Source organism: Trichosurus vulpecula, chromosome 4, assembly GCF_011100635.1.
Source record: "Trichosurus vulpecula isolate mTriVul1 chromosome 4, mTriVul1.pri, whole genome shotgun sequence".
NCBI classification, from domain to species: domain Eukaryota; kingdom Metazoa; phylum Chordata; class Mammalia; order Diprotodontia; family Phalangeridae; genus Trichosurus; species Trichosurus vulpecula.
The window spans coordinates 9,314,897-9,340,038 of NC_050576.1; the positions used below are offsets into that span (position 1 = coordinate 9,314,897).

Here is a 25,142-nt window from a genome sequence, read left to right on the forward strand (position 1 = left end):
TTGATTACTTTACATTGGTTAAACCTCTTTAGGAAATGATGATGGTGTCACTACTTATTCCTTTATCTATTTCTCATCTTTTGGTGGGGGAAGGAGGAGCAATAAGCTTGTTTAAATAGGCTGCGTTGGAGTAGTTTTAATTGCATTCCATTTCTTTTTCTTATCCCATCCTTTCTTCTAATTTGAGTGTTAAAATTTTTGCTCTAACTTTGCTCAAGCAAGTTGAAGGTGAGACTTCAGACAACTGATTTGGTAATAAAACTACAACATAATAATTTCTTGTCTCTTAAGACAGTCAATTTCATCATTTAGGATGTCATTTAGTGTCATGCCCAGCGCTGACTCTCTTCTTGAAGCTGGTATCCATGACATGTAGTTTTGAGTGTTAAATAGTTTGTAAGCCTTTGGCATCATTTCAAAAATGATCCTGAATTCTATTTTCTAACTTTTAAAAATTATTGATATTATTAAAATATTCTAATAGACTTTAAAAATAACTTTGTCATAATATTGACTTATTTTTGTTGGTGAATAAAAAAATTACGCACTCACTATGTATGTGACAGGGCACTGTGGACAGAAACACAAAGGTGTGACAGTTTCTGTCCTCAAGGCATTTATATTCTAATATAGGAAGACAACACAGGCAAGTGAATGGTGTCCAGGGAAGGAATTTTCTGGGGAGTCCCAGGGATAGCGAGTTGATCCATAAGGCTTCCAATGGACAGATCCTTTCCAGGAATGATGGTAGAATTGATTTGATTACTACTTCTAGAACAACAGGTGGAAAACTGTGGCATGGGCTATTGGCAGGTGCTAAGATTGCTGGAGGGGACATCTGGATATGATGTAAAAATTGGTCTGATGGTATGGACTGGGTCGTGGGCATAGTGAGATATACAGCGTTCTAGTTTACGCCCTACAATGTAAACATTTGCTAATTCTAGTGAGCTTTATTTAATAAAATGAATAGATTACATATTTAAAAAAATCTCGTGTCTCTTTGCTGCTGTTCATTGTATTTTTCACTTAATTATTTGTAGATTGTAAAGTCCTTGAAGGCAGGTACGGTTTCCTTTTTTTTTGGTAGTTCTGGCACCTTCCGCAGTGCCCTACATATATCAGACTATTGATAAAAGCTCAATAAATAAACTGCATTAACATAAAACATCTACATGCAGTCTGTACTTAATATAATATTATATAAAGGGGGTATTTTAAAAAGTATGGTCTTTGTACATATTAAAAACATGTTGATAGCTGTTTTAAAAAGTGCCAATGATGTAACTACAGATTACACACATATGATGTGGCCTTAAAAAAAAGACAACGACTCTATGATAGGGTTAGAATTACTGATCTTGCTACATCACTACACAAATGCTTGGCGGAATCAATGACCCCTGGGCCATGCTTTAATAATCTGACAAATAAACCCAGGACAGGGTCATTTCCAGAGTCATCTACACAGGTTTTCACACCTAGAAATTGTTGCTAAGAACAGGACTTGCAATGGATTTGACAGATTGGTGTGAAGAAAGGAAAGTAATTGGATTCTAAGTTTATGACTGAAATTAAGTGGGTCCAAAGTAATCCAAAGAGCTTACTCACTTGCTTTAGTAAGAAGGCATGCAATGTGGATTCTGAAGACTCAGATCGTTCAATTCTCCTGAACAAACATTTACATAGCACCTATTACATTCGAGCACTGTGCTAGGTCATGAAGATACAAAGACAAATAGGAAATGATTTCTGTGCCCAAAGAACTTCCACATATACACAGAGAAGCAAATACAAATTATATAGGTAATGAATATAAAGGAATTTCACCTAATGCTTGGTAGATCAGGGAAGGCTTCATGTAGGAGGTGACATGAGCTAGGTACTGAAAGGAGCTAGGTATTCCAAGAGGCAAAGGCAGAGAGGGAGAACATAGAGAGGCAGAAGGTGAAATGCCTTGTAAGCAGAGCAGCAAGTGGATCACGTAGCAGGAATGTAAAGTATGTGAGAAGGAATAACGGGAAATTGTCTGGAAAGAGAAGTTGGAGCCAGACAGAGAAGGGTTTAAGTGACCAACAAAGAATCTTCTATTTTATCCTTGAGATAACGTGAAGTCATTGACACTTCTTGAACAGGGTGGTGTCATGACTTTAAAACTATCCTAACTGTGCTTTGGTTGCTATGTGGAGGATGGATTGGCAAAGAGATGTTGAAGACAATAAGATGAATTAGACTCTTGCCTAATAGTCTGGGCAAAAGGTGATGAAGGCCTAAAATCTAGTGGGCTGGTAGCTATAACAATGAGGAAAGGGGGTAGAATCAATGAGGCTTGGCGAACGACTCTAAAGTTGTGAACCTGGCTGACTGGAAGGATAGTTGGACTCTTAACAGAAACCAGGACATTAGAAAGATATTTGATTTAGAGGCAAAGATAATGTGTTGTTTTGTACGTGGTGAGTTTGAGAGTCAGTCCTATGGGAAATCCAGGTGAAGATGTCCATCAGGTGGTAGGTGATGTAGGCATGGAACTCAGGAGAGAACTGAGGGATTAGGTCTGTGGTCATCTGCACAGACATGGGGAAGGAAAGGGAATAAGCACTTTTATAGTACTTAATATATGCCAGGCTCTGTCCTAAGTACTTTAGAAATATTGTCTCATTTGATCCTTACAACATTCCTGCAAGAGAGGCCTGGTTATCCTCATTTTACAGATGAAGAAACTGAGGTAGACAGAGGTCAAATGACTTGCCCAGGGTCATACATCCAGTAAGTATCTGAGGATGGGTTTGAATTCATGTCTTCCTGACTCTAGGCCCAGGAATCTGGGCACTGTGACACACTCTAGCTCCCATAAAGATGATCATGATTACTAAGCATCCAGAGAAAGAAGAGGACCAAGGCCAGGGCTCTAGGATTTATTCATGCATGGACATGGTGCATGGTGGATGGTCCAGCCAAGGATCACAGATTTCCATCTGGATGGTAGCTCATCAAGGTCATCTGGTTCAACCCCTCATTCTACAGAGAAGGAAAATGGGACTCAAAGAAATGAGTTCTCCAAGATTACAGATGTAGCAAGCATCAGAGATAGGATTTGAACTCAGGTCCTCAATCTGTATCTCACTGTCTTCCCCCAGCTCAGTGTGTCAGGGGCATGACAGAAGATGCCTTCTTGAGTACAGAGGGTTGGCCAGAGATGTGCTATGTGGAGATTTGGGTTTCCACACCTAGAAGAAGATGTGGCAGGCGTGGGAAAGGAAAGGTCAACGATGAAGAGTGAGGTGTTAACAACTGAATATGGCCCTTTAGGGGACAAGAGGACAAGAGGGCAGGGAAGGTTAGGAATTTGGGATGCAGAAGGATGAAGTGGATGGAGAGGAGGAAGAGATGGGCTCGTGGAAGAAAGGAATCTTTGGCCTGATTTGGAAAGCAGCAGGAGAAAACTTGCTAACCATTCTTAACCTCATGGTATCACTACTCTCTGTTATTTAGAAAAAACTTTATACAGTTAGACTGGGAAGAGTGGCTAAGATCAACTTGAAAGGGATCTAGTCTTGGCTCCATCTTTAATGATAACTTTGGGACAAACAATCTGGGCCTCAGTTTTCCCATTTCCAAGAACAACCAACTACACAAACTGAATTTAGGTTTGTTAAATAAAGCAATAACAGAAAAGAATTAAATTTAGATTTGAGTATCTTAAAATACAAGATATTATTAGGATTTAAGCTGAGAAGCCAACTTTTAGGGTGAACTTTTAATAGCCCTAAAACATACTGTGATGGTGACATTGGCTTTGGAAAATATTCTCATCCCTCTCTAGTTACACCTTCTGTAGCATTACTATTTATATTTGATAGCAACATTTCAAAAAAGACCAGTGGAAGAATAAACACATTTAAATGACAAAAGATAAAAGAGTTGAAAGTAGGTCTATTTAGACCATTAGACCTGATACACCGGAACATCAGATGGAAATAAACAATTTAGAAACAAAGTAGACATTGTCTTTCTGTGGTATTTTAATTTTCAAATAGGTCAAACACTTTGTGAAGTCTCCCTCTGCTGCTTTGGGAAAAATGGAAGTTTTACAGATGGAAAAAAATGAATATAAACAGATCTCAAATTCATTTAAGAAATTAATTCTTTGAAAATATTAGGGTGAGGCAGTGTTGTCCAAAGGAGAAAACACTGGATCCACCAGTGTCTACCAGATGTTGATGTCTTTTATAATAATACCTAAAATTTGATAATATTTTACTTCTATTTGTGACAAATATTGTTCATTATCATATTTAATAAAAACTGGACATACTTCCCCCAAAGCAGGACCAATCTTACCATTATCTTTTTGAAAGGGTGGGATGATAGGCTCCATGGGTTATTTTGCAAATTTCAAGCAGAGAGTACAGTGAAATGCCCAAGAAGTCCTACTTTTTCTTATCTACACAACTGTACCATAGTTCTATTGAGCCCATTATCCTGCCTTTTATATTAACAAAGCTGGATCAACCAAACTACCACGACCATGATGTCGATGATGACTATTGCTCCTACCTCCCATTGCTACCCACTTTAATGCTTATAAAGAATTGTCTTCACTATAACCGTCTAAAGCAGGTGATGTATTCATGCTTGTGTTTACATGCTTGTCTTACAGATGGGCAAACTAAAAAATAGGGGGTCTTCTCTTGGAGTTATATAGCCAGAAAGGGTTGGAACTAACGCTGTTAAGCAGCTCCTGACTCAAGGTACCACACTCTTGAATACAATGCAGCCTTACAATACAGTCAACAGATGTTATTGTGGAAAATTATGAATTTTAAATTTGTTATGGTAAATCTGGCCAGCTTATGTAAATTAATTTTCCCACAGTCTCTTGGCAAGTGAGTGTGGGGTGGGAAGTCTATAAAATAACTTCGGATGGCACCACCATGAAAATGGCCTGCATGCTGATCAGTACCCCCTCACTCAAAAGCCCGGCCAAGTTCTACCAACACTATCCATGGTGCACAGTAACAACTATGGAGCTGGGCTGATGCCAGAGTGCCTGGCTCTAATCAGTGCTGCCATCTCTTTTTGGAGGTGGCACTTCAGACAAATGGTTGGGTTAACCCCACAGCCCAACTATCCCCATACAGCTAGGGGCTAATGCAAGACAGTCAGGCATCTATACTTGTAAGCCTCTAGGTGTATGCCTGGGCTTGGTGGTCTACGGGTCTAAATTTACAAGTTGAATTGTATAGTGTTATTAAAGAAAACTCATAATTAATACAGAAAGTTTGGCATCAATGACTTTTGATATTTTTAAAAAACGATTCCATTATATTGTGCTTCCTTTTGTTGGGTAACATTTAGCAAATATTTATTATAAAGGCAGAAGTGATACCAAGCCACAAACTACAGACCAGACATTACAATGAATGGCACAAAAGTCCAGGGTCTCTGTTATCAATTTGAATAGATTACCTTTTTAGTAATCGTGTCCGGAGGTACATCCCGCCTCCCAAGTGGATAGGGGTTCCACTGGCCACTGGGAGATACATCTTCTTGTCCATTGTCTAGAATGTTGCTTTGCTGGGACGGGGTCTATTGTAAAAACGGTATGGCAGTCTTAATTGATGTAACAGAAGTTTCAATACTTTTTTGAAATGAGTGCCTAATTGTTATGGCAAAATTAATTTTTGTTTACTTGCAGAACAATATTTAACCTGAATTTGAAATATTATTATATTCTATTTCCTGGCTAAGGACTGTAAAATGACAGCCTGTTGGTGGCAGTGCTGGATACATATTTCATTGAAAACCACCAATTTGTGTTGGTTCCTGAACATATTTGGAAAAATTATTCTAGATTATTCATAGTAGATAAAATAAAAAAAATCACAGCAAAACTAATAAAAATATAGTACCTTAGAAAACATATTTAAAGCTTAGTGTGTCTTTTTTTAGCATTATCTTACTACTAACAGTAGAAATCAAAACTTTTATGTTGTGTATCAGACATCTTACCATAATCCATGATCTCCAAGTGGCTAACCTATGACAGACGGTGTAAGGCTGTGCCAGCACCAAGGCCATAGGACGCTAGGCTCCTAGTTTGCACCATATTGAGATGGTGTCAATGCTAACAATGAGCAAGATGTAGCATCTTGGGACATTGTCCATTGCTTCAAATAGCAGATTAAAACACATTCAAGAATGTAATAAGAATGTTACACTATTCAAAAGAGGCAAAGCAGGTCATAAAAACTGACTGAACACAAGGTTACTTGATTGATTTGTATAAACCATATTATATATTTCTTTTGTTAAAGTTTAAATCTTTCATAGTTGTCTTGTCCTAGTCTGATCCTTTGCTATTGTGGATACCTAGTGATTCTTCAGCGAGTACAGCAATGATCTCACCCCTGTCACCCCCTCTTTCCTTTCAGCCAGTTCTATATGTGCTTCTGAAAGCCATGTCCAGAAGGAATGGAACTAGCAGCTGTATACAAGATGAATTACAGAGTTTGTGCTCAAATCTGAGAGATGTCTATAAAAGAGTGTCTGGGAAAGAGAATTTTCCCCCTTCTCTCTTGCACTACTGGATATATTGAAGTTATCTCTAATTCTAAAAAATGGAAAATTGGATTGATTCTCTCTCTGTCTCTCTCTCTCTCTCCCTCTCTCTCTCTTTCCCTCCCTCTCTTCCCCACCCCCACCTAACCTGCACAGAGAACTCCCAGCTAGTAATCTCCCTCTAGCAATACAGATCAATAACTTTTGTGCAATTTATACTCTTAAAGAGTTGCCTGGGTCACCAAGAGGTTGAGTATCTTGAGCCCAGGTCTTCCTGACTCCAAGGGCAGCTTTCTATCTCCTATACCATTCCTTGGCCTGATGTCCTTCTAAAAGAATTATAATTTATTAATTGCTAATTTTACTAATGCACATTTAAAATGTGAATGGTTCTTTTTCTTTGTTCCCATTCTGAGTAATTTCTATGACATGGATATGACATTCTGTTCACATGTATTTTGCCTCAAATATATTTTGCATATTTATTGTATCAATGAAATTAATACTTATGAACCTTAATGAAGCATAGTAGGCAGGGTCTTAATAGTGAATGAAAAACACTCTAGATTCTCTATTTATGCTTATGTCATGTTCCATATATGTATATCCTAAGCATGTGCTCCTTTAATAAGCCCACCTAAACATTATTTTTTTTTAAAAACCCACAACTACATTTGATAAAAGAAAGGAAGTGAAAGAAAGAATACTCTTAGTTAAGCCAATATTTATATTTAGTTTGCTTGAAACAAAATCACATATACTTGAGTTTTCTCAATTACCTTTTCCTCTCAAGAATAATACCTAGCCATTTCTTTAGGGTTTATCACTGGTTCCCTTCGTTTATATTTCTAGTCTTCACTTCCTCTGGACTGAGAGCTTTTCATATACGCTGTTGCATATGGCCACACAATTCCCCTAGGTATGCCCTATGCAGCCAATCAGAAGAATATTAGAACCAAGCAGTTAAAATACAGGGCATCCCAAATGGCTTGCAGTGGAGCTTTAGAACAGCAGGAAGACTTTTGGAGCTCACTGTCCAGTGGACACTGTAAGTCAAAACTTTGCTCTTCCCCTTTTGGCATGTTCTTTTTGTTTTGGTCTCTGTCAAGTCTGGATAACGCATCTTCTTTGGGCTAAGCAGTAGAATGCAGCATTTTACAAAATTATCTGAATAATTCAATAAAGCACCTTTTCTTTCTGATCCTCCCACTTTGGGTGGGTTTCATCTCTCCTTATAACTTCTGAGCTAATTACGTTTTTACTTTGCTTTGTTTGGCTGCATTGACATTCTTTCTACAGGTGGGCGAGATAATTATCACATAATGTAAAAATCCCTTAAAAGTGAAAAAGATTAACGAGGGAACTTTTAAGCCCATGATAATCCAGGTCTTTTGCTGATGTATAAATTGCTGAGATCTTTCTGTCCCCTAACTAGAATGACAGATTTAATGCACATTCTTCTCTATTTCTAGGACCCAGTGAGAAAAGTAGTTAGGCACTTTCTTTTGGTGAGGTAATGGGGTTAATTGATTTGCCCGGGTTCACAAGGCTAGTAAGTGTCAAGTGTCTGAGGCCAGATTTGAACTCATGTCCTCCCAGGCACATTTTAAAGGTGGTTTTGTTGAATACCAAAATTAAAGGAGTTCTCTGAAACAAATTTCTTTTATCAGTACCAAGAAAGTGGCTGCTTTTTCGTAAGGGAGTCACATTCATTGTAGATTTTCAAGGAAAGCCAAACTAAACCCCAACAAAACAGAGAATGTTGTTGCTCTTGTGTGAAAGGAGGGAGAACTAACAACCTGAGGCTTATTTGCCAAAATGGGAGCTACTTTTGAAAGGCAAACATTTGACCCAGGCTTGTTGAATTGGATCCAGATGAAAGTGGCCCACCTGGTAAGCCACAAGGAGCATTGCCAAATGTACAGCAGCCAAATAGACCCAGTGAGTTTGAGAAATCTGAGTCATCTTTGTGCATGGGTGTTTGGGCCAGTCACAGGGGGTGTATGCAATTATATTGTAATACTCTGGACACACCATTTGTCTGCCTGCCTAAAATGAAATGAGGTTTATTTTTTTAACTGAAGAAAAACAATGAAATATGAAAGGAGATATGGTCTATCAAAACCAAACCCTTGAATTCTAGGTTTTGAAAGAAAAACTCTCTCATTTCAAAACTATTTCGAGAAGGCTAGTTTAATTTTGGGGAATATTCTGAACTATGTCCAATTTGGTAAGAATGCATGGAGTACAGGGTTCATGGGACCTCTTTCAATGAAGACTGGACTGTAACTTGGAATGGGTACAGACATTGCCCAAAGTTCTTGAAGATAGCTGAGTGATTCACGTAAACACCCAGCTCTGAAATCTCACACTATTCTTTAACTTAGCAATTTTTTCACGGCCAACACAGAGATAACTTTGGCTCTAGTTTCTGTCTAAATCATAGCAAAACTCCAATTTCATTTCTCACCTATTCTCCAATTTGGTCAAAGTTAGCATTTCACCAGGGATGGGAAAAGCATGCTCTACTGGTTCCCTCACTGGCATCAACCTTCCTGTCTAGCTTTAGATTAGAATATGAGGATTTAATCAAATGTGTATGCTAAATGCCATTTTTTATAATTCTTCATGAAAGATAGGCAATTAATAATAAACGGAGTAAAATCTATACAGAGTACAGCTATGAATTTTGAAACTTTGTAACCCACAGTATTATGATGTGACTAAACCCACACCAAATGTGACCCTTGCTGAAATCTTTTCAATAGATATTGTTTGCATGGATCCAATTACATTAAAAAATTATAGATAATTTATACTGCACAGTAGCTTTCTTATGCAGAAGTTGAAGCCATTGTTATCTAATAAAAAGTCAGTGAAGAATTTTGATATGTGCAGGATGAGTAACCAAATCTGAATGACTGTTTCATTTTCATTCCCTTATCTGTACTGTATAATGCATAAATATGTGTACTCTATAAATAATACAGCAAGTACACAAAATAGATTAATTCTAACTCAGAAAGAGCTTTTCACAAGGTGATTAACTCATTTAGCTTTATAGTTATATATAAATTTTTTGAAGAACTGGGAAAACTTGGGAAAACTTATGTTAAATAAAGATTTAAGATCTTCTTTGAAGAGTTTTATGCTAGCTTTGTTTAGGAATATTTTTCCAGTAGTTAAACTACTTTGTATTAGTGATTAAGATACATTAGGAAGATTCGTGAACTCTACCAGACATACCATTTGCAAACTCAATGAAGTAGAGATTAGTAGCATTTGATTCAGATATGGAGTCATTTTGGCAAAACAGTGCAAAGGTCTTCGATCATCCAGGTATGGACTGAATTCTCCCATTTGTGCTTTAGCCATAGAAAGCTGCAACTTTGCCCTGAGGGTCTTTCTAGGCCCAGCTCAGGGCAGTTAGCTCATGGGCACTCACAGAATGCACTGTAAGGCTAATGCCCCTGAAGTGATTTAATTAGGAAGGTGAACGTGTTTGAATAAGTCATAGGTTATAGTCCCAATAGCAGATTTTGGGGGGATTATAAAAAACATAACTCTATTTCTCTCTCTGTACCTCCTTCCACATTCTTAGCCTCTCTGCTCCTCTCTTCAACATAGACATGTACTTCTACTAATGCAGATGCTGAAGGGTTGACTCAGCCAGTCTCTTAAGAGTTGAAGGATTCCTGGGTTTTAAATTAATGCAACTTTTGAAGATACCTCTTGGGTATCTTCATACCTCTTGGGTATTTCAGGTGCCTGAATAGGCCCTGAAATATCCTAGATATGTATCACTTCAGACATAGAACATCTTTAAGGTGTATGGTAATTCATGCTGAGGTAATTCTTTAGGGTCCCCTGCAGGACATTGGACAGTTAAAGTTGCTATCTGGAGCACCTAATAAAAAGCCAGAAAATAACAGACACCGATGGGCTGTGGCCCAACATGTTTTACAATAATTCACATATATTCATTACCTTCTGTGGCAGAGAGGATTGCTGAAGGGCAGCAAAACCAGATAATTCAAAGATCCCCAAGATCTCGCTTTGGAAAGGCCCTGGATGGCCACTACACCTACCCTGTGCCTGAAGTGGTATTTCCTTCAAAATGTTTTCAGTGACTGAGCTTTCAGCTTCCACCTGAAGACCTCAAATTAGGAGGAACCCAGCCCTCAAATGATGACTTCTACGTTTGGGAAGTCCTAATTACCAGGAAGTTTTCCCTAACATTGGACCAAATCTGCTTCTCTGCAACTTCTGTCCCTGAGTCTTGCCCCCTGAGACAGTCAGAAGGGATCATCATGTGGTCCAGTACCCTCACTTAACAGATGAGGAAACTGAGGCTTGGAGAGATGAACTGATAATGGCCAAAGTCACACTGCTGGTAAGGGGCAATGCTGGAATTACAACTTAGCTTTCCTGATCAATGTCTTTCCTACCAAGTGACAATGTCACACTGGGCATATCATTCCTAAGGTTACTATGTAATGCCTGTCTTAAACTAATTAACTCAAAACACATTTTTAATTCTAGCTCTGTTCCCAGAACGCATCATCAACAAAAGCTAAAACTCTATCTTAAAAATAAAATAAAAGGACCTCAAAGCAACACACAAAGCCACATGAGCTTGAATACAATCCAAAAAGCAAGGTTGTCAGCTGGGAACTGACAGCCAGCTGGTTCAATGGCATGGCCTGTTCCCATCAGGCATATTGGCCCTGATGCTTTTTGGACAGTGGAGGAGCACCAAAGAAACACAAGGCGTTGTTACGAGTTGAGAACATGAGGGAACAAACAACATTAACTAGCTTTGGAGACACTGGCCCATCAAGGCTGGTCCATACTTACATGCTGGAGAGGTAGCTGTTGGTGTGTTTGGTTCTCAAACTGAGACTTAGTCTGCAAGTTTAAAGTCATGCTTCTCCCTGCATGCACGGCCGAAAACCCTCCAGAGTGCAGCATGCCAAGGTTAACTGTGGCGTGTTTGTAAGCAGCATTCTGAGTAGAGGAAATAATCACGTGACAGGGAGTGGACACATGCTCAGCAACACATTATTACACGAACATGTCTAAATTCTTAAAGTATAAGTTTTCGGCTGGCCAACAGGAAGTTGTTTCTTGAAACATGCACTGAATTAGACGGAAGCTTACAAGTAACAGTGTTAGTTATACACAGAATGAAACCATCTAAAACTATGGCAAAGACAGAAAGCAAACATGACCCGTTCTGCTGTACACTGGCTGATCACTGTCAATGACATAAAATTATCTTTTGAAAATTGTGGTAGTGGCCATTCTGACCCACTGTTGTTCATCTGTGGCACAACACATTAATTTGACAAATTCCAACCACAGTGAAACCCCAGTTTTATCACTTAGAAATAGTGCTAGAGATTTCCCAGTAATGAAACTATCATACAAATATCTTTAAAAATCCCAGTTTGTAATTATGACTTAAAGTGAGAAAACTGGACAGGCTAAAATTAACAGTCATAATTATCCTAGTGTCTAGAGACCCAACAAGTCACTTAGTGAGTCCACAAGCATTGATTACGCACTTCCTATGGGGCAGGCACAGTGCCAGGGAGAGGGATACAAAGAAAGGTGAAAAAACCAATGAGAATAAATGGCATTTTAAAAACAAAGTCAACTAAATTGACTGAATCGGCCACTTGTCTGACGGAATTTTTGATTAAATTAAAATTGTCAAATTCATTAGGTATAGACACAGCCTTTCTTTGTCCTTTCCATCTTCTTTTGACATGGGCTTAATTGAGCAAAGGAAAGGGCCAAGTCAAGCAGAACTTTCAAAGAACTCTTTGTCATTTTGGGACTAGGATATAACTCAATCCCCTAATTTGATATTTGAGGAAACTGAGACCCATAAGGACTAAACAATTTGTTAGGGGTCACAGAAAGAGTTAATGTCAGATGTGGCACAAGAGATCATGTTGTCTGATTCCTAGAGCAATTCTCTTCCCATTCATGTACATCTTTCTAGTTTTTCTTTCCATAAAATTATATGAACTTACATGGAAGCAGAGGAACTGAACTCTATTTCTTAGTATGACTTAGGACTCTGACTCATTGAGTTATAAAATAATTTATCCACAAATTAATGTGCTACAGCAAAATATTTATGCATATGTTCTGGAAATCAGAAATGGCAGGTGAAGTGATGACTATCAAGGAGTAAATCTAAAGTTATTTTGGGCACTGGAATATTCCTTTTAAAATGCTGACATGTTAAGGATTCTCTCAGAAAATAGCACCAAACCTTGTTGATTAAGGATATACTTTTGAGAGCCTGTGGGATCAGAGATGTAGCCTTAGACAAGTCCTTTGCCTCTGAAGGCTGGCTTGTCTGAAGCCACAAAGGGAGTGAGCAGTAAAGCCTGGATTGAAATTCCATCCTAATGCCCAATCTTGCACTCACTGCCTTCAACCTCAGGGATCTTTCATCTATAGATGCGGCCACTTTAAACTATTTTCTTACTCAGAGTCACAGAAATAAATTATATTAAGTCTTTCCATCCATTTTTCTTAATAAAATGTTCAGAACTGTATACATATGATTTGGAACTTGAAATGCTAATTCTGATGGTGAAATTCTGGAAAGTGTCACTATCGAGGTACTAATCCTTAACAATCCTGAACTCCAAAATGAAAATGTAGTTTAGTTATAATACACTAATATATGAGGAGTCTCAAAAGCTACTAAAGTAGCTTTTGAGTAGTGCACTACTACTAAAGTAGTGCACTAAGACTACTGGGGTACCTTGTATGGAAATATTTTATTTTGAGTATATTGAGTAGTGCAGTACTACTAAAGTAGTGCACTAAGACTACTGGGGTACCTTGTATGGAAATATTTTATCTCAGATAATTTCTTCTACCCAGTCATTTTTAATGTCATCACTTCAAAAATGAGATTAATAAGGGATGAAAAACAACTTATTTGAGCATGAATGATTCCTTTAGTTACCCTAATTCCTTGTATAAAAAGTGTTTTAACTCCTGTCCTTAACAACTGTTGTATGGCTAGGGGTGAGGGAAGACAGGGGATTTGAAGGAATAGGTAAATGTCAAAAGATGTTGACTATCCATTCTGTGGATAAACAGTAGGGAAAGCAGGGTTTGGGGTTGGGTTTGGAGTTTATTTCTGTAACTCTCCTTCCAAGGAAAACATTGATTCTCCACTACCAGGGATGCTGTCTAGCTCCCTGGAGGACCAGAACTCCAGAAGTTCTCTTTCTTGCAAAATGAACAAAGAACTCTGGAATGTGGTCATCAGGGCTCACTCTAGAGACCTGGGTGAATTTCAGGAGCAGTCCATTATGTTTCTGCTGTAACCTTGCCATACAGGGAATTCCAAAGAGCATGGATGCCTTAGAATGGACTTCACAGAGGAGCTTGAGCTTCACTGCTTGGAATTAACTGAGCATCTTTAGGAGCAAGGTAGGTAGGCTGGGTAGCATGGCTGTTCAATGGCTAGGGGTGTGCCTTGTTTAGATGGAGGAATAAGAGGGAGAAGACAACTGTTCCCAGCTGCCAGGACCTGGGATACCTTCACATCATCTGAGGCATTTTAGTCTCTTAGAACTAAAAGAGAAGCTGCTGAAAACAATTTCTACCCTAGTTCCTTTGAAGAACGTCAGGCTTATGGAATATAACACAGAAAGTTAGTGTGAGATTCATGTTCACTAACAAAAAGGGTTATACCAGATAAATGGAAAATGCATTTTTAGTCAGTTTTTCCCAGAATGGGGCAGACTGCCTACTTCTCCATCCCCATCCCCATTTCCACTCATTTGGTCTCTGCTGATTCTAGAGAATGTCACTTTATCATTCATTGGAAGTTCTAGCTATGAAATCAGGGGCAACAAGGTTTTAGATCACCCAAGCTTCTTGTTGTTTGTTTTCATTCCTCTTCCTATCACCCCCAGATAACTGTATGCTACTCTATTCATCCAAAAATAGCACTGAAAAGTTTCTTAGGACCTTAGGACCTCTGTTACTGGCTCACTCTGTTAATGTATGGTTGTATCTACAAATCCAAATAACATCCAAATAATACTGTATTCTTTGGCCCCAAACATTTTTTCTCTCCATGTTATCTGTCTGCATAGAGCCGAGAAAGGATTTACTTGAGATAAGGCAGGGTCAAAATGTGTCCTATCAACAGATTTGGTCTGAAAACCTCCCTTTAATATGAATGAGCATACCTATTTGAAACAGAAATTTTGATGACATATTTGATAAGGCAAAACTGATTCCCACATCGAAAAAAGCTAATTCCCAAATTCCTGTTTGTTTTTTCTTTTCCCCTACAAAAACTCTGATTGTAATGTAGCCATGACAGAAATGTTACAAATAATACAATGACTTTAAAAGAATTAACTCTGAAAATATGGAATCTAAAATTAAAGAACTACATTGTAAAGGCCATGGGCCATACTCTTCTCGTCTACAGTCTAAAACAGAGTAAGTGAAAAGGCCACCATTTTCTAGGTTTAACAATTTTCATTGAGTAACCAAAACTAACCAAGAAAAACAAGAGATCCTTTTTTTTTCAAATGAAAATCAAAAACAACTAACCACCCCCTTTAAGTATCTTTCAGTAGAGAGCACTTACAGAGACCTATGCTGAAACTAAACAAACAAAACCTTATGAAATCCTTCACTCACTTCATTAATTTCTATGGAATGAAACATCATATTTCTCCTGGATAGATCTCAATTTCTAAGACAAAGTGATTTTCAGCAGTTCCCAGACAAATCTGAACCTCTTAAATCATACCATAAGGCATCTTGTGCTGTGACTTCATGCTTGAATGAATCTGGATGAATTTTCTTATTTCTTGTAATATACATGCTAATTTCTAAGTTTCTGATCTTCTCAAAGAATCATCATTTATTTTTATTGACTTAAAAATTGGATCTAAATATTTCCTTCTATATAAAACCAACAATGCAATTAAAAAAAGAAATGAAATGGGTAGGAAGACATTGAATCCTGACTTCTTTTCTTATTTCCTGCTGGGATGCTTATTATTCATTATAAGCAATAACTTAAGTAGTCCCCTAGCTTTAACTAAATACAAATTGGTCTCCACAAAATAGGCCTGACTTTTATACATAATTAGTCTACAGAGAAAAGGGTGAATGAAGTCATTACTATTCATAGGTGTAATGACACATTTTGGTCTATTAGGGCACCTTTTTGAGCCCTGGGAGAGGAATGTACTCTAGTGGTCTTAAAGAGACAATTCTCCAAAATAGAATCATTGACTTTTTCCCCCCACCAAGAAGACCAAGGCCAAATTTGGAAAATCGCTATCCCCAGATAGCTGATACTAATAGGTTATTTAAAAAATGTCATTGGTAGGTAACCCTTTGTGGTCATCTTCCCATTAACGCAAACACAAAGCAGATTTTGGTCATCACTATTCAGTCATGTAGTTCATGCTTTACTACAAGTACTCAAAAATATGAAAATGTAAAACTAGAGGCATCGATGATATTCTTACAGAGAAATGCCAAACATACCCTGTCTAACCTTCTAGCTTCTATATGTCTAAGCAGCTGTTGTCTCCAGTCTGCAGGCATTTTCCCACAGCTCTCCTCTCCCTTCCCAGGAGTGGGCCTTGGCTTTAAATCACTGTTATCTGATGGCTTGTCACCATAGTTACCCAAGTTATAGTCAGATGGTATCTTTTCCAAAAGAGCTGCCATAGTAGGCCTAGCTGAAACTGGTCTGGTTTGGGAGGCACCATAACTCTCTGTACTGTAGCTTCTTGCAGACAATGGCCGCCTTTGGGTAAGGTTTTTAACTGGAAAACTTCCCGCCTGGGCTTTCACTTCTTGATATGAAGGATGTTCATCTTCATACCTGCCATTCCTTTTGAGGAACTGGGATTCAGACACTGAGGCGCTGCTTTGGCGATCCAGAGCTCCTCTATATGGAGGCCTGCCATACCTATCACTCGGGGGCACTTCATGAGGTTCACTGACCCTTCTAAACATGGCCATTTCCGCGGAGCTTGCCAGAGAATCGGCTCTTCTTAGGAATCCTGCCCTGGAACCCTGGCTTGCGAACTGGGCATTGACGATTGCCTCCTCATTAACAGAAGGCTGAGAGAATGAAAACATATGCTCTACGGGGGGATAGCCTCTGTAAGCTCTAGGACTGACCAGATCCTTCGCCATAGTTTTACCAGGTTGGGAAATATACTCAGGGTTCTGTTGGAAAGGGGGTGGCATCCTCTTTTCTGCTTTCACCTCTACTGCTCCTTGTGGATTGAAGCTTTGGTCAAACTGATAGACTTTCTTCGTCACAGAGGGCTTCTGCGGTGGCTGCCCCTTACTACTGCTGTAAGTCAGCATCTCATCATCTAGCATTGGTACAGATTGACTACGAGACATACTGGGCATGCCATGCTCTGGCACCATTATTTTATCTGGCCTTTCGTGGCTCCCTAAGTGATCATTACCAGATGCATAGTTTTCTAATGGTATGTTATAAACCTTGTATGTACCAATGTCTATCTCATCAATACTTTGTGACTTTTTGAATTTATTGGACTTTATATCTTTCATCAATGGTGAAAGCCTCTCTGTGCTTTTGCTAATTGGAATCACACCTTTGGAAGGCTCTGGGCGGCAGTGAATATGAGAAAAGACATTACTGAGACTCCTGTTCGCATTCGAATCATGATACTCCCAAGGTACTCCTGAAGAGAAAGGACTAGCTATTTCTGCTGGTTCTTTTATATGGTCTTTCCTTTCCGGCAAAGGGCTGGTGGTGGGGGTGGTCTCCAATTTAGAAGGAAAAGCTGTCCTGTCTTCAAAAGGACTAGGGGTTCGGGTCCAATTCTGCCAAGGATTGGAAGGAGGCACTTCTGATTCAGGTGTGTGTCTATGTGTAGACTGTTCAAGTTCCAGGGGAATGCCAACTATCCTGTCTTGTCTAATCAAAGGCCGACGCCCATGAGCAGATGTGCTTCTAGATTTAGAACTTAACAGAGGGTTACTGTTGGCATTATCTGCTGTGTTCTCCTCTGCAACGAACCCTGTGTTATCATAATGGGAGCCATCGTTCCAGTGATCAGCGAATGTTTCACTCATCGGACGTCTTTCAGGACGCGGGGGTAAGTTCCCTGGTGGCACAGGCTCACGTTGGCTGAGTAATGGCTTTGAGTCGATAGGCTGTGGAAAAGGCTGCGGAATCCTGCAGAGAAGATAAAAAGAAGCAATATTACAGTGATAATTAGCTTGGTGTTCATCAATGAATGAACAAGCAGCAGAAAATGCCATCATACTGTATGTATACAGCTAGTTGGTCATTCACCCAGGACAAGTGGAGAGACAGTGATGATCAGCTACGTAAGTGGAAAGAACTCTTAAAGGATCTTGGCTCATCTAACAAACTCGTGTAATCTCTAAACAATGTCTGTTCAGAACCCAGGTACTCAGAATGTTAAGTAAATGTATGATAACACTTTATTGGGACATAATATGCACATGTTTGGCCATATTTTCCAAGGACAAAAAATTATATAATGGAAGACAATCTAAAATGTTCCTTTTAGGTTAATAAAATCCTTCAAATAAAATAGGTCAACTATTTCTAACTGGTATCCCAGTGATCCAAAATTACCCAAAACATTATCTGAAATTTACTCTCAGCAATATATGTGTACATGTATGTATATAATATGTATTTCATATAAGAATGTATATATTTAAAAATATTTTTCTTGAGGTAATTGTAAATACATACACATATATCTGTATATACATGTGCATATATAAATATCTCTTCCTGGATCAATGCCTTGTCATGGCAGAGGGGCTTACATAGTTCGATGAAATTACGAGCTATTCTGTGCAGGGTTATCCAAGATGAACAGGTCATAGTGCAGACTTCTGACAAAAGGTTATTCACTGGAGAAGGAAATGGCAAACCACTCCACTATCTTTGCCAAGAAAACCCCATGGACAGTAACAAAATGATAAAAAAGATGACATTGGAAAAGGAGCTCCTCAAAGGAAAACTACAAGTAGTTCCAGCACCAATGAAGTGGCTGGGCCAAAGCTGAAAGGGAGCTCAGCTTCAGATACATCTGGTGATAAAAGGAAAGTCTGATGTTGTACAGATCAATGTTGTGTAGGTACCTGGAATGTAAGATCTATAAACCAAGGTAAGTTAGATGTGTTCAAACAGGAAATGGCAGGATTAAACATCTTGGGTGTCATTGCATTTAAATGGATGGGAATAGGTAAATTTAATTCAGGTAATCATTAAATATACCGCTGTGGGCAGAAACCCCCTAGAAGAAATGGAGTAGCCCTCATAGCCCTCCTAGTCATCAATGAAAGGGTGAGAAAAGCAGTATTGGGGTATAATCTCAAAATGGCAGAATGATATCTATTTGATAGCATATCGAAGTAAGCCATTCAACATCACAATAATACAAGTCTATGCTGCAACGATTGATGCCAAAGAGGCCAAAGTTGATCATTCTATGAAGATCTACAACATCTTCCAGAGATAACAATAAAAAGATGTACTCATCATAAGGGACTAGAATGCTAAAGTAAGGAATCAAAAGATAATTGGAATAACGGGCAAGTTTGACTTTGGAGTACAAAGAGAAGTAGGGCAAAGACTAATAGCGTTTTGTCAAGATAACTCACTGGTCATAGCAAAAACCCTTTTAGAACAATCCAAAAGGCAACTCTACACATGGACTTCACCAGATAGTCAATACTGAAATTAGATTGAGTATATACTTTGCAGCCAAAGGTGTACAAGCTCTATGCAGTCAGTTAAAACAAGACCCAGAACAGACTGGCTCAGATCATGAGTTTCTTATTGGAAAATTCAGACTTAAATTGAAGAAAATAGGGAAAACCATTAGACTGTATAAGTATGACCTAAATAGCATCGTTATGAATATGAGACAGCTGGTGACCAGAGTGCAACAAGGCTGTATATCGTAACATTATTTATTTAATTTATATGCAGAGTATATCATGTGAAGTGACAGGCTGGATGAATCAAAAGCCAGAATTAACATTGCTGGGAGAAATATCAACAACCTCAGATATGCAGATGATGCTACTCCGGGATGGCAGAAAACAAAGAGGAATTAAGAAGCCACTTGATGAGGGTGAAAGTAGAGAGTAGAAAAGTTGGCTTGAAGCTTAACAAGAAAACTAAAATCTTGGCAGTTGGGCTTATCATTTCCTGGCAAATAGAGGGAGAAGAAATGGAAGGAGTGTCAGATTTTATATTCTTGGGCTCAAAGATATCTCTAGATAGTGACTGCAGCCATGACATTAAAAGACACTTGCTCCTTAGAAGGAAAACTATGGTAAGTCTGGACAGCATACTAAAAAAGCAGAGACATCACCTTTCTGACAAAGGTCTATAAGACCAAAGTTAGGGTTTTTCCAGTAGTAATGTATAGCTGTGAGTTGGAATGTAAGGAAACCTGGGCGCCACAAAATCAATGCTTTCAAATTGCTGTGCTGGAGAAGACTTTTGAGAGTCCTTTGAACAGCAAGGAGATCAAATCAATCAACACTTAAAGAAATTAAGTCAGACTATTCATTGGAAGGTCAAATACTGAAACTGAAGTTTAAGTACTTTGGCCACATAATGAGATGACAGGACTCATTAGAAAACACCAATGCTGGGAAAGATTGAAGGCAAAAGGAGAAGGGGATGGCAGAGATGAGATGTTTAGATATTGTCATGGAAGTGATGAACCTAAGCTTGGATAGACTTTAGGAAGTAGTGGAGGATAGAAAGGCCTGTGTGCTACAGCCCATGGGGTTATGAAGAGTTGACATGACTGAACCACAAAAATATATACATATGTTCATACACGTATCTATATCTATTATATCTATATAGTAGGAGAGTCAGAAGAGACCTTAGAGTTAATTTGGTTCACATACGCAATTTTACAGGTAAAGAAACTGAGGCACAGAGAGTTTAAATGATTTGCCTAAAAGCACACAGTTAGCAAGTAGCAGATCTGGACATTGAACTCAGGTCATGTGTTTCCAAACCCAGAATTTTTCCCACTATATCACAGTGTTTCACTTTTAAACATTCGTAGTAGTTTCTTAACTGTTGATGAAGACAATGTCAGCAGTAGGAATATTATAATATCTGTGCAAAAATGAAAGACCATGGGATGCATTAACTGCTGACAATAATTTGTCCATTGCTCCCAAAGCAAAACTAATAACCAAGGAGGCTATACTCTAAACGGATTATAGAGCAGAGTACTTAGCAGTGCTCCTCTTTAGGAGCCTGCCCCTTCTGCCCTGGATGGCTGTTGTTCCTTGGGTCTTTACTTACTCATCTGTGAATAGGAGAAGGTGGGGCAGAATCACTGATGATGACCTAAATGCTTTTGTGTGTCCCATTGACTTCATCAGGTTAATGCTAGTGCCAGCCAGTGCTCCAATGTGATAATTTTAAACATGGTTCAGGAATGTGGAAGTCCAACGAGGTCCTTCTGACACCTATTCCCATCATCCTCAGAGTGCCCTCACCTGTTGGGTCCTCAGTGATTTGACCAACTCAATCTGGGATTCTCTGTCTGCTGTGTCCATGCGATTGCTTAAACTAATCCCTGAGGCAAGAGGGTAGTCTTCATTTTTGTTTTATTTTTAAATGACAAAATAAATAGTCATTTGGGAACCCCAACCCACCTGTTGCCCCACAGAGAATGATTTCCTGTATCTTTAGTTGTTGTTTGCAAAGATGCTGCTTTACCACGGGCATTGGATGATCCTGAGGAAGCCTGAGAAGGTGAGTAGTCTGAGTAAGTACCGGAGGAAACACTGTTATTCAGACACTGAGTTTTATCGACTTCAGACTCATCTGTTGATTCTGAAATTTAAGGGGGAAAAGTTATCAGAGTTGTGGCTATTTACAATCCAGTATTTTCCAGAACATCATGATCTGAAAACAAACACCACATTCTGCTCTCAGAAAACACAACTGTAAAAGAGATGTACATGAAATACCATGAGAAACAGGTAACCCTGTACAAATGTCCTGCAATTATTTAAATGCCAGTTTGTAAGTATTACCCTTTTTGTCTTTTGCTAGAAGAACAAGTTTGGGAGGGTATAGCGGAGTCTCGGCCAGCGAAGGGTGAAGTTCCCCAATCCTCATTTCACTGGCTGGATGAACAAAGGAATCCTGAGGGATGGGAAAATAAGAGAAAACCCATGAATAGAAAGTGACCCAATGGCTGCCTTGAAATCAGAGAGAGTGACGTAGCTCAAAGCACCCTGGGGGAGAAGGGAAAGAGACCTCCTGTTGCATCCTCAATTTGAGTGAGCCCTGGAAGTTCTTTATGTTGGGCAGGCAAACCCACATTCATTGGTCCAGCAGTCTTTATGAGCACCTACTCATAAAGTACTCGAAGTACTGTGTGCAAAGCCGTAGGTGGGACACTGAGAGATTGACAACGCATGTTCTCTGTATGAACTTAAAGCACAACCATGATAAAATACATATGAAACAACAGTTATAGGCATTTATAGGGTGCTATAAAATCTGTAAAGCATTTTACACCCATTAGGCATTGGAGCCTCATGCCAACCCTGGGATGTTGGGTCCCAGAGGTATCATTGTTGTACAGAAACTCACCAGATCAATGCAGATTAACAACTTCTTGGCAATTTACAGGATTACTGGGATGCCTGGGGCACAGAGAGTCTAAATGACGTGTACCTGGTCACACATAGGTCTTGAACCAGGTCTTCCTGACTCCAAAATCAGCTCTCTACTGCACAAGGATGCCTCTCCTATTTTACAGTCAAGAAAATTGAGGTTCACAGTCATTAAACGGCTAGCCCGTGGTCCCTCAAACAGGAAGCATCCAAGCCAGGATGTGAGCCTAGGTCTTTCTAACTCCAGATGGTACACTCCAGTGGCCACACCGCACTGCTTCTCTAGGAGATATATCTGGTTTTCTGATAGGGCTGGGGCTTATGACATGGGACAGGTAGGTAGCACAGTGGGTAGAGTGTTGGGAATGGAATCAGGAAGATTTGTGCTCAAATCCTGCTTTCAGAGGGTGAGAGGGAGCAATTACTTCCCTTTAGGTGTTTTGTTGTTGTTAATGAGTTTTTACGTGAAAGACCTGACACAGATAAGAAAGCCATATGCCATCTGCTCTAATGCAAATAGTGATGAAGTCTGAAACATGTATAGTAGCAACAATAAAGAATCATAAATTTAGCTTGTTACAATAGTTTTTTCCCTTTTAATGATTAATATAATGAATATTTTGGGTCAACCAAAAATATATCATTACCATAACATAATTGGTGTTGGCCAGATTTTTGTGGGTAAGTAAACCATTTCTTGAGAAAAGTTTGGAAAATTTGGGTTCTCTGCTAACGATTAGACTGAAAGAGTACCATTTAATGCAAAAGTGACACTCAGTTTTTAAATATGACAAATGTTTCGATGAATTTTTAAAAGTTCAACTAATGTCCTTGAAGTAATTTACTTACCAGGAGTAGCTGTTAAACACAAATCAATGTCATATTTCTTAGCATTTCTAGTCACCCACATCATACTGGAAATTGCTAATAACTTGGAAATACCTCAACTGCAATTTCCTTTGGAGCAACTGGCCACTTGTGTTCGTACTTCTCTTTCACGGGTTGGTCTGTGTTGGCCGCTGGAGTTGAATTCTCAACACGCACTCCATGGCTTGTCTTTCCGACCAGATTTTGAACAGATTTTACCATATTCTTCAAATCTTCTGGGTAAGGAGTAGGATATCGTTTTAGGTTTATCTCAACCTGCAAATTTATAATAAGAAATTTAATATAAAATATCTTTGGTATGCATTTTCGCACAGCTTCCATTATATGCATAATAGCTAGTAAAAGTACACACGAAATCACAAACACTATAGGCATTTGAACAACTACTTTCTGTGGAAGAGTGCTTATCATACTCCCCAGTTCTTTTGTTCATGTGGTTTTTAGATCTTCCTCTTTTCTCAGATCTGCCTAGCAGATGTCTGAGAATCAAAGCAATTTAAATGTTTGAAATATTGACAGAAAATCTAAACTATTCAATCATTTTGTTATTAGTCACTTAATATTTTATACATTGAGGGCTTATTCCTTCCATTCATTAATTACTTATAGGTAATAATACTGATGTTAATGGTACACATGCAGGAAAAGAGGGGAGACATCCCTCCTTCAATGAATTTCATGCAGTATTGTTATATGTAAAAGAAAAAAAATGAAAAGTAGATAACATCTGGTGTCCTAATATGCATCAGAGAGAGAGATGTTAATGAGCACATTACTTTGAAATGTACATCATTTCCAAAGTAGGATGAGAGAGAAGCATTGTAAGGGTCACTTACATTTAGTTTCACCCAAGTAAAGTACAACATTTTAATGTGTTAGATCAGAGTTAAACCAGTCAAGAAAAAGGGAGAAGTGAAGCAATTGTCTAGCCAGAATGCTTTGGCTTCCATTTGATTGCTGTTTAGCTCGATGCCATCAAATGGTCCTCTGACAAGAGGGCTTTTAGCTTTTGTTTTGGCAAAGATTGGCCTTAAAACCACCTCAAACTCTGCTTCACTCTGTTGATCTAAATTTAATGAATTATGTATATGTGATGCTTCTGAACAGCTAATTTATAGAAAAATGAGAAACTCCTTATTGAATAGCCTGCCTTTGGGTTACTTATCACAATGTAGTTGGACTGAAACAGACATTTATCAGAACTGACTTAAAAATAATAAAAAATTAAGTTGTGCACATTTGTCTTATCCCACTAAAAAACTCATGCTATCTAACAAAAGAGTAACATATGAACATGACAGCTTTGGATTTTCATCTAGATGTGGAAATTTTGCATGTGTGTGTGTGTGTGTGTGTGTGTGTGTGTGTTTGACTGAGTGTGTGTATAACTCGATAAAATTCTTAGGAAACAGGAAATTCTACTTGATGGTGGTGAGGCTAATGTGGATGACATAAATCATTTTGCCATCCAAAAGGAACTGAATATTTCCAAATTCCCTAAAACAACAAGCAAACCAAACCAAAAAACCAAACCAAACCTCTTTTCGTTGCTCTGTCCAGATTATATTTCTAATAGGGGTAATAAGAAGTAGCCAACTATTTATAAAGTTGTTTAGAGATATGTAAAATATTTTGGTAGAAAGGTACATAGATAGCTTATTTTTTTCTGTCATGTAAATAGATTAGATTAGAATTCATAACATGAGAATTAACATAGAAATATAACAAATCACAAGGCTATTGAAGTCTAAGCTTCAAAGAAAATAAGCTTTACATACAGTGTAGATGTTATAAGAAAGGTGTTTCTTTTAAAAAGATTATTTCCACACAGTAAATATTAAATAAAAATTAGTATTTTTGCTAGTAAAATCCTGTAATAATACACTACTATGTAAATTGGGAATGGTAATATACCATATTTGATTTATTTTTAATTATTTTATTGAACTTTAGCATTGTTTGATATCAGAAATTTTAAG

General features: G+C 38.4%; 1 protein-coding gene across 3 annotated transcripts in view; it reads right to left on the bottom strand.

Annotated features, from left to right (window-relative positions):
• Nucleotides 1-25,142, bottom strand: part of LRRC7 (leucine rich repeat containing 7) — a 442,956-nt gene that overhangs the window by 79,192 nt on the left and 338,622 nt on the right. For 2 of the 3 annotated variants that reach the window (XM_036753704.1, XM_036753705.1), the window contains exons 17-21: nucleotides 23,218-23,418; nucleotides 21,688-21,799; nucleotides 21,304-21,484; nucleotides 16,120-17,800; nucleotides 5,470-5,589 (exon numbers count right to left, since the gene is read on the bottom strand). In XM_036753704.1, coding sequence (XP_036609599.1) covers nucleotides 5,470-5,589; nucleotides 16,120-17,800; nucleotides 21,304-21,484; nucleotides 21,688-21,799; nucleotides 23,218-23,418 — 2,295 coding nt within the window. Of the gene's footprint in view, nucleotides 1-5,469; nucleotides 5,590-11,418; nucleotides 11,569-16,119; nucleotides 17,801-21,303; nucleotides 21,485-21,687; nucleotides 21,800-23,217; nucleotides 23,419-25,142 lie in introns of all 3 variants that reach the window. The other variant, XM_036753706.1, reaches the window with a different exon arrangement.